Source organism: Wasmannia auropunctata, unplaced genomic scaffold (genome assembly GCF_000956235.1).
Source record: "Wasmannia auropunctata unplaced genomic scaffold, wasmannia.A_1.0 LD335903.1, whole genome shotgun sequence".
Classification (NCBI taxonomy): Eukaryota; Metazoa; Arthropoda; class Insecta; order Hymenoptera; family Formicidae; genus Wasmannia; species Wasmannia auropunctata.
This window is the reverse complement of record NW_012026987.1, coordinates 221,443-235,415: the sequence shown is the minus strand read 5'-3', so window position 1 is coordinate 235,415 and position 13,973 is coordinate 221,443. Positions and strand designations below refer to the sequence as shown.

General features: G+C 35.0%; 1 protein-coding gene across 1 annotated transcript in view; it reads right to left on the bottom strand.

Moving 5' to 3' along the window:
* Positions 1–7,663: 7,663 nt before the first annotated feature.
* Positions 7,664–13,973, bottom strand: part of LOC105455243 (U1 small nuclear ribonucleoprotein 70 kDa-like) — a 6,936-nt gene continuing 626 nt past the window's right edge. Inside the window, 8 exon segments of the mRNA XM_011698425.1 lie at positions 7,664–8,687; positions 8,771–9,108; positions 9,187–9,430; positions 12,846–12,872; positions 12,875–12,919; positions 13,264–13,345; positions 13,433–13,495; positions 13,586–13,768. Coding sequence (XP_011696727.1) covers positions 8,524–8,687; positions 8,771–9,108; positions 9,187–9,430; positions 12,846–12,872; positions 12,875–12,919; positions 13,264–13,345; positions 13,433–13,495; positions 13,586–13,768 — 1,146 coding nt within the window. The 3' untranslated portion in view covers positions 7,664–8,523.

Below are 13,973 nucleotides of genomic sequence, written 5' to 3'. Positions count from 1 at the left end.
AGTGCTATATCGCGGAAGAACGAGGCTAAGCCGGAAAAAATGGTTGCAACGAAGGGAAAAATGGAATTACTTTCATCCTCTCAAGAAAAGTCACGCGCCAGCCATCCGAAGCAAAGAAGGTTCATGGAATGATTTTTGAAATTCCTCTGCTTGTAATCATAATTAGATTATCCAAAATGCAGGTAAAGTACAATTCATAAAAAAGATCTAATGTTGATTATGTGTATTATAGTGAGATGATTGGATTAGATTTTAGTACAACCGTAGAAAATAAATTTAAGAAAATCCTTGATATGTATGTATATTTTCTGAACAACAGAAAATGCAACAAATAATGACAAATATTTTTTTAAATGAAAGATTTTCAACACTCATAACAGATAAAAAAGTATGAATCTATAGCTAATCACAACTGCTGAGAGAATTCAAATACACACGTCACTTCTAATGAATATGATAAAGTAACATATTTTTCATAGACTCTAAGCAGTTAAAGAGGCGTGCTTCAAAGGATCGAACGCTTCAAAGGGGTAGAAAGATGAAAAAAAAATGCTCATAGCGCTTGCATGTTGGCCGGCGCGCGCGTGCCAGATGCATAAGAACCGCAAACAGTCCACTATCGATCCTCTTAAAAATATCTGGAAATTGGTGTGGTAATGGCCGAGGCTTCGTAAAAGATAAGTCGCTCTGCTAAACGCCCTTTGTGTTACTGAAGACATATTTTTCACCATCTTGTCAACCGAAGACGCGGCTGTGGCAAACTTTCGCGTCTGACGCTGAGGATGCTCAGATTCTGTACAAAGAAAAAGACAAAGAGCTAATCACACAAAACGCACGCACGCACGCACAAACACTCATATGCGCGCGCGCGTATACACACACACACACACACACACAGAGAGAGAGAGAGAGAGAGAGAGAGAGAGAGAGAGAGAGAGAGAGAAGAAAATATGGGAAAATTCTAGCGTAAGGAATACGATAAATTGATCATTGAGATATAATGTGGAAGTAATGTGTTTGATGATTTAAAGGTAATGATGATAGAGAAGTTTATCGCAACCTTGCTTGTGTTGAAAAGATTTTCAAGTAAATAGTCGACTAAAGGAAATTTGTAAAAAGTGATTAATACTCTGAATTCACAACCAATTTTGCTCAATTATTATTTTATTTTAATTATGTTTTATAATGCAATTATAATGATTTTGTCGATCCAAATGCCATTTTTCAAAGTCAGCATTAACACTAAAATTCTTTTATTTCTATTTTATAAATTTTAAATATTTTTCCATTAGATTTTATAAAACTCATTACTATTTCAAACTATGTTAAAATCATGTTAGTGCTATCGTAGTATCAAGTGAGGATATCGTAATTATATTATGTGCTATTATAAAAATAGGATATATCAAAAATTGTTTAACAAGGGAACCAATCTCAAAAAATCAGGACGCGATAAGTTCGACGCGATCCGCATTTCACGATCGTCCTGCGCAAATTCCAGGATACCGCTGCGACTCGGTCACCCTTCTCCCCTTTACCGCCCCCTTTCTCACCTTACCACCGGATCAATGCACCCCTGCAGGTGCAGTCGACGACGGCATTACTCGAAACTGCACTTTCGCTCGTTTTCAGATCGCGGTTGAAGGCCCCAAAGGCCCTTATACAAGCAGCTGAAGGATTCGCTTTTCTTTCAGTCGGCGTGTTAACGCCCGGTACCAGATCGCACCTCGCTACACATAATTGCAAAATAATCACGTCACACGATATATATTAGCCACGAATCACGCTTTCTTTTTTTTTCTCTCTCTCATTGACGAAACACCGTTTTCACTCTCCAATCCACCCCCGTCTTTCCCAATTGCCCTTCTTAAATTCGCACATTCTTTTTTTTACTAAGAGCCAGACGCAGCACGAGACCGGTATGTACGCACGACTTGTGAAATATATAGTATTAATTTTGAAAAGAAGTGACCTTGATTGATCAATAAATTGGCACAGAAGTAATAATGGCATTTATGGATTAATTATGGGTTTTTATTTACTGATAACTTATTTTTATTTATTGATAATTTATTAAAATGACTAACCACACATCAACTTTATCCTGTATCGAATACAATCTAAACGAAATAATTAGGTTTCATTGATTAATTATATTAAAAAATTTCTCGTGAACATGATATGAAAAATTTATATTAATATAGATGTACCACATATAAATTATTTTCAGATTTTGAAATCAATACATCTAAGGATTTTAATAAAAATGTAATTTCTTTTGAGTATTTTAATTTTCACGTTTTTATTCTCAGGTACAATCTCTCGGATTCCTAATGACCTAATGATAATGAGTTTGAAGATATTTTTTCAAACATTAAAAATTTTTTTCTTCCTGATTGTTTATGCCCCACGATTATTAATCTTTGTAAATTTATATAAGTTTATATAAATGCTTGTTCTTTTCGTTAAACTCACTAATTACACAGTCACACACTCGAATAAATAAACTCAAAATAAAAATACAATAAGAACTATACGCAAATTAACTTAACAAATTATTGACACCGTGCCGCGATAACTCATATTATCGACAGTTATTTGAGTTAATCTTCGATAAACGTCCCACGAGCGGAAAAATCCCACGCTTCCTCTTCCCACGATCACCTGCCTGACCTAACTGGTTGAACGCTCCTCGCAGGGAAATGCGAGAATCTACGCGCGCACACCTCGGTCGAACACGAGCGTCGAACCTGGATGTACCCATCGCCGACACCACGGCACGGGAGCAGCCAATGGGATTGCGCGATCTCAGCCGCATTGGCGGTGCGTGAGAGAGCTCGCCGACAAGGGAAACACACGCGGCATCCCTCCGCATCGAACCCATGTTATCCTATGAAGTTTGGTAGACGAATTTGACCTATCGTAATCGATCTCAATCTCCTTGTCATTATTCGGACGAGATTAGGTGAATTAAAATACGTTGAAACCGAGACTTATATGAGGAAAGATCTTAAAGAGAAATTCATAATGTCAACAGCGTTATTAGTCTAATTGAAATTAATCTCCGTTTAAAGATACTAACTCATTTAAACACGCTTGAATTAATTTATCATACATTTGTATGATTAATTAATTCAAGCATCAATTCAATATATTTAATAAAGATTAACAAATTAAAATTTTAATAACTAATCAGACATTGCTCAAATAACGTAAGTTTCAAATAATGACTGTTACTCTATATCAAAATAATAGAACGTGAGAGAATTCTGTATTAATATTAACGTTAAAGCACAAATATATAGAATAAATATCATTTAATTTAATATAAAAGTAAGAAAATGCAATTTTCATGTATGGATAAACTTTTAAAGCTTAATATAATTGAATTATTAAAAATTAGACAGATCGTCAACGTTCAAGATCATTAGAATTAGTCACACGTACGAGCAGTCGCAATCGGAGTCCTCGTAAACTTTCGATTTCAAAGACACTGTGCTTCTCTAGCGGACTTTCAATTTCTTTTTCAACAAGTTCTTTAAAAACATCAACATATTGAATATCTTTTCGATCAAGAAGTTCACGTCATTCATTTTTCGCACATTTGATCTTTATACAGAATCCTAAAAAAATTCATTGTTTATTCAAAAGATTTATTATTTCACAAACCTCGCGTGTCTAATAATATCCTGATATCTAAATTTAAAAAAGTATTGAACTTACTATTCTATATGTATTATAAATATGTGGTGATGATCCTCGGTCCACAAGTTAAGTATGTCATATAAATTTGATAGATAAAATTGTTTTTAAAATTGCCCGTCAACTCTAAAATATTTTAAATAAAACAATAAATTACATTAAATTAAAATCTTTACACTCCTCGATTTTCACATAGAGATCTGAAAAAATTTATCATAAAAATCACACACTTATGACTTTCAATCCGCAAATTAATAATATCCTGACACAGGAAAAAAAAATCATTTATGAGATGATCTCGAACGATGACCGGTATCGCTCGATGTTCGATCGGAGCATTAAAGTCTTCCAGCCGGTTTTGCAGCATCTAGCGCGTGTCATCCACGGTGGGGGAGGGGGGAGGGGGGAGAAGGGGGGTATCTACACCCCCGCGAGACGACCCTCTCACCGCGAAAGAACACCGAAAAAGCGGCGTGTCAACTCCGTGACTATCGCACAGTCTAACCATAATATTTCTATACCGAAATTATTTCAGGAGGACTGCCTACCGCGAAAGTCGTGCGTGCATGCCGGCGCGCTTTTACCACAAACAGCCGCAAATGTGCATGAAATTTCACGATGCGCCGAAACGAGGGGTACTGAAGGAAGAGGGCTTGGCGGATAGGAGATGGAGGGGCGGCAGCGAAGCGTGATGTGGTGTGTAAATTATGGTTCGTGGGAAAAGGCACCGCGACTCTCGAGAGAAACGGGCGGCCACGAGACTCCCTCGCGGAGCCCAACGTTTCGCCTCACTGCCGGGCTCACTGCAGGCTCTGACGCACCAGAGCAGAGCCTGCCACCTCCTGTGCGCGCTACCCCCCGGTCGAGAGCGCACCAGCCGCCCACATTCCACCCTCCACCCTCCAGCTACCTGCCGGTCTGCCGGCTCACCGCTCACCCTCTTTCCCTGCTTTCCCTATACCCCAGCCTCACAGCTTACCTCTTGCCATCCCTTCCCAGCGAAACTTCCCTTTCTCAACCCCCTCCCCCCGACGCGACGCGACGCGACGCGACGCCGCCGCCAACCGTACTGGTCGTCGTACACTTCTGTTATATGCCCTCGTGACCCTGCCATTCTTCACCAAGCGAAAAGCTGAAAAAAGGTACCAATTAGTATGAGCAAAATTGTGACCATACATGACCGAGTGTATGTAAAATATAAACAAGAGTTACAAAGAAACTCTCCCCCCCCCCCTTCCTCCCTTCTTCTCTAATAAATTCATACAATAAATATATGAAGATAATGAGTTGTTAGTTAATATTTTGTACCAATAATTTTGAACCCGCGACCTACAGGTGAATTTTTTACGAATCTCCGAACTTATAGCCGAAAATATAAAATTATATTTTCTATTGCGCTACCAAAATAAACATTATGCGGCCTGGAAGATCTTATCTAATTCTGAAAATGGTTTTCTATTTCAAAAAAGTTAAAGATTACTGCTTTATTACGATCATCTGTTATGTAGTTCGACACTGCTGACACTGAAACTTAATTGAAACTAATCCTGCAGAAATAGTTGAATTTTAAGAGTCACATTTGATAACGTCAACATTTGTAATCGCAATTTAAAAAAGTCAAATAAAATTTATCTTGAGACACTAAATTTCCTTTTGCAATTCGAAGAAGCAATTCAATAATCAAGTCAGAAAAAAATCTTATGTATATGTATGTACCTTGAATCGGAACAAATTACGTATCACGACTTAAATATGATTCGGATGAGGTGATTTGAGAAAAGATTACACTAAATATGTCTTGTAATAAAAACTAACAACAGTTTGTAAATTAGTTGTAAACAATTAGTAGTTATTAATTATAATATATATCATAATATTATAATAAATTCCCGGAAATACCCCTGTTTGCTCGACATAACAAAAAATACGAATAAATTCTACAGTGACATAACAAGAACTCTCGAGGGAGTTACTGAATTTTGCTGACCTAACCGACGACATTATATTCGAAATAAGAGAGTATTTTTGAAATTTTATTCAAATCTGCTTTTATCAGTTTCGAATAAATAATACTATTCATTGAGTGGGATCTAATTGCCCACATCGTGAGTTGATCAATTTAATGTAAAATTTTCTGATCAATCGGTCCATGGAGAAAAATTTTAAACATTGATTGCTATGAGTAGCTGTGATCGTCAATGTAATCAAACGGGATGCTCCTCTATTCAATCAATTTTCAAAAATATATACAAAAATATTGCAGAACAAGCATGATTGACACGTAATTATATCTTATATTAATTGATTATGGAATTATAATTTAATAATCGCCGGGATCATAAATAATCGCACATTTCATTTCGACTCATATCTGACAGTGAGACAGAATAATAATGTGAGTAAATTCGTTTCATTTATTTTCGATTCTCATGTGAGTATGTGATACATCTTCGAAGATTTCTCCCGGGATAATACACGTTAGATAAAAGACTTATATAAATACCCCGCATACTTAATATCGATTTTTACTTCACTTTGCATATTATAAATACAAATTTCAAGAAAATAGAAACCACAAAAGTGCAGACTTTATAAACACATATATTCTACATACATAATATATTCACTATCTGCTATGCTACAGCTTGCTATCCATTCGTCCATTCGGCTAACTCTATCAGCATGATGCATTATATCAACTTAAACTTTACTCTATAGATTGTTTCCACCGCCAGAATACTAAATATCAACCATTTCGCTTATCAAATCTCCAGGACTATCTCGAAACATTCTATCCACTTCACGTACGCTCTGAAACATTTCATCAGCGTATGAAACTAGATATTCAAAAGAAAAATAGATATTCATCATAAAAATACTTACAGAACATCTTTTTTCTGCAAATACTTATTATAACTTTTTAATAAAAAATTAATTTTTACTTTTGAGATGTAAATTTTTATTTTATGACATTCTATTATTATTTAACTCTTAATTTCCTTAAATTTGCAAATCTTCCTCGTAGATATAAAAATTCAAATAAGTAGACTCATTTCGTAAAAAAGACTTGCTAAATCATGTGATGGCAATCCTATCGAAAATAATCAAAAGAAATCATCTCACATATATCGCAGAGTCGAAGAGAGTAGCAATTTACTGTACTCACACTGATTTTAAAAAATGATGTGATAGATTAGGGTGTACATAGTTTCAACAAGTATATGGAGAAGTAAGAATGAGAAGGGAGAAGGGGAGAGATTGCAATTTCCGGAAAGCAATTGCTAATGTACATAAATATCGAACAGTTAGTAGGAATATCGCGAAAATGAATATAAAGAACTCGCAACGGGTATTAGTTGAAGAAACGGTGTTTCAATTAGTGATGAAAGGTCGTCGCTTATAATTAGGTATTGTAATCTCTTAAATTTAGCATATTAATATTGGATATCGAAAATCAATAATCTTAGAAATATTTAAAGTATCAAAAATAAGCGAGCTGAAAAAAATCATCTTATTTCGCATGAAACAAAAACGTTTACTGTACATTTCTAATTAAGAACAAATACAAATATAAAGATTATTAGTTAGTAATTAATAAACGATGACAGTATAATAAATGACTTTTTATTAGAAATCATATTTGAGAAAAAAATAGAAAAGAAATATTTTTATATTTCTTCATTACTATTTTATTCGTTTAATAAACCGCGTTAAATCGACCGCACTTTTTGTTTCGTTTGCAAAATCGTTTGATGCTTGCGTGGCGTTCTAGCATATCAAGCAATCAAGCACGTACGAATCGATTGGTAGAATTGCAGAGCAATGTATAAAATCAAGATACGTTTCATTTCACGAACTGACATTATCCTTCATTCTATATTACACTTGGAAGACAAATCTCTTTTGAATTAGAAAATTAATATATTTGGAATTTTTTATGTGTAGAACAAAAAACAGGATATGTGTAACAAGTTAATTTCACATTTTATTTTACTTGACATATTAATATACATAGCAGTCATGAGTCAAATTTTGGGTATATGTATATTTGTGTGTGTGTTGCACGCGCGCGTGCAATTACATACACATGTATTTAGATGACCGATACTTAAATTATATTCATTGTCTTTATTATTTATTAAATTATATTGTTTAAATAATGTAGTACTCTCAATCAATTACGAGTTCATGTTTTTTGTATCGTGAAGTTTCACATGATCTGCTACAATTCATTAGTTGCTCTTTAATTCATTAAAAACAATGTTATAGATTTTTTATTGTAAATATATTCTTATCAATGATAGGAAGAGGATAAGAGAGAAAAAAAAGTAGAGAATATATTCCAAAACGGCATAAATAGTTACATGTATATATAATTTTCGTAAATTCCTCGTAATAATTTAATGAATGTCATTCATCTTTAGCGATCATGTTTGTACATCATTTATCAGCCGTTTTTATATTGCATAACATATGTAGCAATATATCCAACTTTTTTTCAACTTTTTATATCAAAATTTAATTTACTAAATGTCGTATCTTTTCTCTTCTTATTTTTCATTGTAATCATATAAATTATTTCTTTTCTATTTATCATATTTTAGAAATTCTATAGAAATTAAATATTTTACAGAACTTGTGTTATTGTTTTGCGACATTCATAATAGTTGTCTGAATACTTTATATAATTGAAGAGCGAACTTGATTCGCTCTTAAAAGAGCTAATTCGCTAGTATTATGCTCGCAATAAAGACAATGCAACGATAAAAATAAAGCGATGGTGAAAAAGGGATACGATAGAGAAACATGTACTGTTTGAGATCAATAATCTTGTACGGAATCGTAATTGTTATATGGAGGTGGATCGGGACGACCCTCCGGAATCCGGTATTTCTCTTCCACTTCCTGATCGTTGTCGTCTTCGTATTTTACCGCAGTAAAATACGAACCCGACGTCGCAAACGTATTGCTGTAGTCTGGATAATCTGAAAGATAATTTAACATTCGCATATTCACTCTTTCGTCGATCTTTTCAAAACATGTCGAAATTTCTTTTTGTCAAACTTACCATCCAACGGTTCTTCCTTAATACGTATCTCTTTCGTATCCTCGTCCTGACGATCGCCGCGATCCTTTCTGTCTCTACGATCACGATCCCTGTCCCGCTTGTCTCGCTTACGATCCCTATCGCGATCGCGATCGTTGCTTCGTGACCGCCGTCTTTTACGATCCCGATCGCGATCGCGATCGCGATCTCTTCTGTCGCGTGGCCGTTCAATTTCTTCGATATCGGGATCCGGCAATCGGTCGCGACTTCGCCTGCGTCTGCGTTCGCGTGATCTGCTCCTGGTCCTTCGCTTACGATCGCGTGATCTGCGACGTTCTCTATCCAAACGGTCGCGATCTCTGAAACAATGATTAAACAATCAATTTTATATACATATAATTTTTTGATACTTTGTTACTTCATTCCTTGCTACTCACCTGTCTCTATCCAGGCCACGTCCCGAGGTTTCTCTCTCACGTTCCAAGCGATATCGCTCCCGTTCTCTTTCATTATCTTCCCGTCCTGAATGCTTGATGTTGACGTCGGGGCCACCTCTACGAGTACCACCTAAGCCACCGCCGAGTCTTCGAGGCAGCCAACCCTTCACTGTTCTCGCTCGCTCGACGTCGACTAATACTCTGCGACCGTCTATTTTCTTACCATCGGCATGCTTATATGCAGCTAAAATGTACCGATTAGAAATTACTGTTCGCTAGCAAATCCATACGCCTAAATGATTATATCTACGAAGTCTCTACATCCCAAGGAAAGGGCGAACTCCGAGAAACCTAACATTAGGATGATTCCTAGGATTGCGGATCCTGAAATCCGATATCAAGATCCTAAATTGTATTAGTGGGATATTAGAATCGGGCGTTACTGAATTCGAGAATCGTTTATTAATAAGCAAATTTCACGATTCTCACAATATTTTCAAGCCACCGATTCTCGAATCCACAGGTCTTCGAATGTACATTCCAAGACATATAGAGTTTCGAAGAAATAACTTTCTGTGGTATTGAACCATAGATCCTGTAGTCCAATAATTTTCGGATCTAACGGAACCTCAACAAATCAAAAAATCAATTAGCCAATTGAATCTCAACACAGATGAGCCTTGGATGAGCGGACTATCTGGATTTACAAAATTTCTTATCTATATCCGTGATTTCGAGAGTCTATGAGTTCTAAAGATCGTAAATCGTAGACCTGACAATTCTGGGATTAAAAAGTTTTTATAGATACATGAATGCTTTAATATGCAAATTGGATGTAAGATCCAAAGAATTATCGGTTCCGCAGATCCTTTCTCAAAGAAATGTTCCAGATATCTATTCAACTAGGGAATCGTGAGAAGAAGAAAGGAGGAGAATCGACTGAATTTACCTGCAACGTTGCATGATAAAGTGGAATGCAAACAGTATTCGTTTGAAAGAACGATAAACCCTAGAAAAAATTCACAAATCTTAAGTCAGTGATGACATTACGCTGTCTCACTGGATAGCTCGAGAAGAAGTACTTGCTAGTGAGGAAATATCTCCATTTGAATCGTCGATGCTAATTGTCGTAGCAGAATCAATCAGTCTATAATTGTCATTGAATATTGCAGACGATGTTGGGATAACGAGGTAATAATATGCGCTGCAACCGATCACGCGCACATCCGCTTGTCGGCGTGTGTCGTTTTACCAGGTAAAATGAAAGTGAAATATTTAATATCTGGCATTAGCATAAAGTATTTTCGCGAATTATGAAAAAAAAAAAAAGATAATTTTCATATCACATAAAATTCACAAAATTAAAAAAAAAAGATCGAAACGTTTATATTGACGTTCAAAATTAATCGAGTGTTTTCTTATAGATTTGAAAATTATTAGACCTTTAAATCAAGAATAATACAAATTTTATCCTCATATGTTTGTATTGAGTAACATATTAAAATTTCCATCTTTTTAAGAAATATTAGTAATTTCTTAGAATTTTTTGATGTTGACCGAAGATCCTAGAATAAGTAATAATCTCAAAGTATAAAATTTAAATTGCATTTTACAATGTAAAACGAGAAGATGCATCCACAAGCCGTAGCTGCAACTGCACGATCGGAAGCAAGAGATGCTTCGGAATTTAAAGCAGCTTAAAACTACTTGTTTTAAGATCCAAAAAAAAGTATAGCAAATACAAAAAATACCTACCGCGGCTACTTACGTACGGAAGTTAACACAAAGCTTAGAGGTATGATTTAATCGTGAAATGAACTCGTAAGAGACTCGCGAGGAGATTACTCATTGCGAAGATGCCCAGTCTTCATACGTTCGTTCGTTCGTTCGTTCAATCTCCGAAGAGGTTTACATTGCATTTACCTGGTGCGCTTTTATTTCGTTTTACTTACGATCAAACCGTGCGCATTTCGTATATACTTATGTGTTACAGTGATCTAGCAATAGGTTACATTTAGCGTAATGTTAAAGGCAAATGTGCCTATTCTCGCTTCACTAATTCGATATCTTCTTGAGATTCGAGAGAAAAAGAGAGAGAGAGAGAAAAAAAAATATCGCTCATTGATCATTTTTTTCCCGCGTCGCGTATTGCACGATCGTAGATCCGAAGGTCCAATTTTGTAAATCAAAGCCTACGGTATTCTACAGTTCTTGGATTTTCCAAAAATTTTAGAATCAACGAAGGCCAAGTTTCGACAATTTCGATGATTCAGAAAATTAGGATCCAGCGATTCTACAATCCGCAAGTGTTGCACGTATGCGTTACCCGAAATCACATTTTCGTAGCAAGTAACATTATAAAACAAGAGACTGATGCCAAATAAAAGAAATTAGTATTCTATATCGAAATTGATATGTTCAAGGACTTGTTTTAAATCTTAAATCACTTTTTTCCAGTAGATATCGGATAAAAATCATCCTTGAACTATAATAGTATTTAAGCGAATAATTTCATCGCATATTTTATATTATGCTCTCCGTCTCTAATTTCATGCAAATTTTGTGTTTATATCTACAAAAGACTATTTTCACACATTCAAAAATCAAGATAATTATATATATTTAACTGTTATCGATCATGGTTTTCAATGTGGTTTTTCAAGAATTAATTTAATCCCTATATTGCAATTAGGATGGAATTTTTTACTCCGTCATGAAAAACTGATACTTTCAAAAGTCTACTTATATAGTATAGAAACTAATAAAGAAATAAAGTCCAAAAATGCATCTTACACTAAATGATTAGAAAAAGCGCGTAAGCTAATTACACGTTTCATGTAAAATTATTTATGTAACGATACGTACCATCGGATGTAAATTTATCCTATTTTAGGATATTAACATTGTGATACTAGAAGAACTAATGTCATTCTACGACATGAGAGTAGAAATAAATGCCTCTTTACATATAACATCTTAATTTTTCTACCTTCAAGCCACAGAATTACACAGTAGTTGTAGCAATTGTGAAATATTTTGTTATTCGTGTCTACGAGATGAGAAATATTTGTACAAAATATTCTGATCTACACGTTCATTGTATTCATTCATAAATGAATAATGTATGTCCCTGAACCTTCATCCTAAAGGCCCACCAATCAATTTCAATGTAGAATGCTAACTTTCACGCAATTCTTAGATCTGTAGGTACTACTCTGTACAATTTATAAATTGTAAATGTTCTATGTGAGCTGATTATAATATCATGAATCCTAGAATCCACAGATCCATGAATCCATGAACAGTTTTAATGGGACATGTTCTTTCTAAGAGAAAAAACGTCGTCTAATGTATATGTATATATGTGTGTATACATGTAAACATATATATATATATATATATATATATGTATATATACACACATGTACATGTACATATATATGTGTATACACACACACACACGCACACACATATACACACACACGTCAAAATCCCGGGTCGGAAAATTCCGTAAAGAATCTTGCAGGCGTCATCTCGGACACCCATTAAAATCCGATTGAAATCGCGCGTTACTTGACAAAATCAGACACGATAAATAGGATAAGCAAGTAGACGCTAACAAACGTTGTTGTATGTTGGATCTTACCACACATACAAACCTATCTTATCAGGCAGGTTCAGGGATTTTGCATGGAATAGTGAACGGCACTAGTTGCCGGCAGCGGCCACCACGCTGTACCAAGAACAAGATAAAAACTGCATTAATCAAAGATAGCCAATAAAACGTTCACGTCGTTTGTTTTTGTTTGTTCGTTTCGCTTTTACCATATTTATGCATTTACAGAACGGTATTCCTGCATGGGTGTGCATATGGCGGGGGCCCCCCCTCCCCAAACGGTACCGTTTAGTTTAAGTACCAATGAAAATGAGTAGCCTAACTATTGCCCTGCCCCCATAATATCAAGCTGGAAGTGACGCTAAATAAGATGATATTCCAGACTATAAGGGGCGCATTGAGCTTCGCGATAAGAGTTTTTTTTTACATTTTTTTTACCTTTCTAAGTTGTTGCTACTTACAGTGCATATCTCTTTCATGCTCATACTCAATGAAAGCATATCCCCTAGGCTTGCCATTAATTGTATTATGTGTTACCACAATCTGCAAAAAGTGAAAATTTGGTAATAAACTCATACTGCTTTTATTATAGACTCTATTTAAAAAAATGTTTATTAAAAAAAAATTTACCTTTTTTACCGGTCCATATACTTCAAATTCTCTTCTCAGTTTGGATTCTGAGGTGTCATAATTCTATAAAAACAATAGAAGAGGCATTAAGATATATTCTATGTAACAACTCAATTATATACTTGCACATTATTATAAAAATGATAAACTTACGATTCGAGCTACAAAGAGAGTTTTGAAGGGATCTGCTGTAACATTGGAAATACCAGCTGGATCCCATACTGCAATTTCTTGTTCGAGCTTATATGCAACTTGCTCTGCACGTTCTCTTCGTCTACGCTCCAAACGTTCTTCTCGAGTCTCTACACGCACAGGTGGTGGAGTATCCTTAGGATCCTACAAAAAGATTATATTTCTTATCGTTAAAAATATTAGTAAAGTAAAAATAAAACTTATCTTAAGTAACAAGATTTTAATAACGATAGGTATAAGAATAAACTCCAGATTTGCAATTTAGGATAAGAACAAATTGATAGCATTTTTGGTCATCAGGAGTATTAAGAATAATAAGAATATTTTATTTATATATATATATATATAT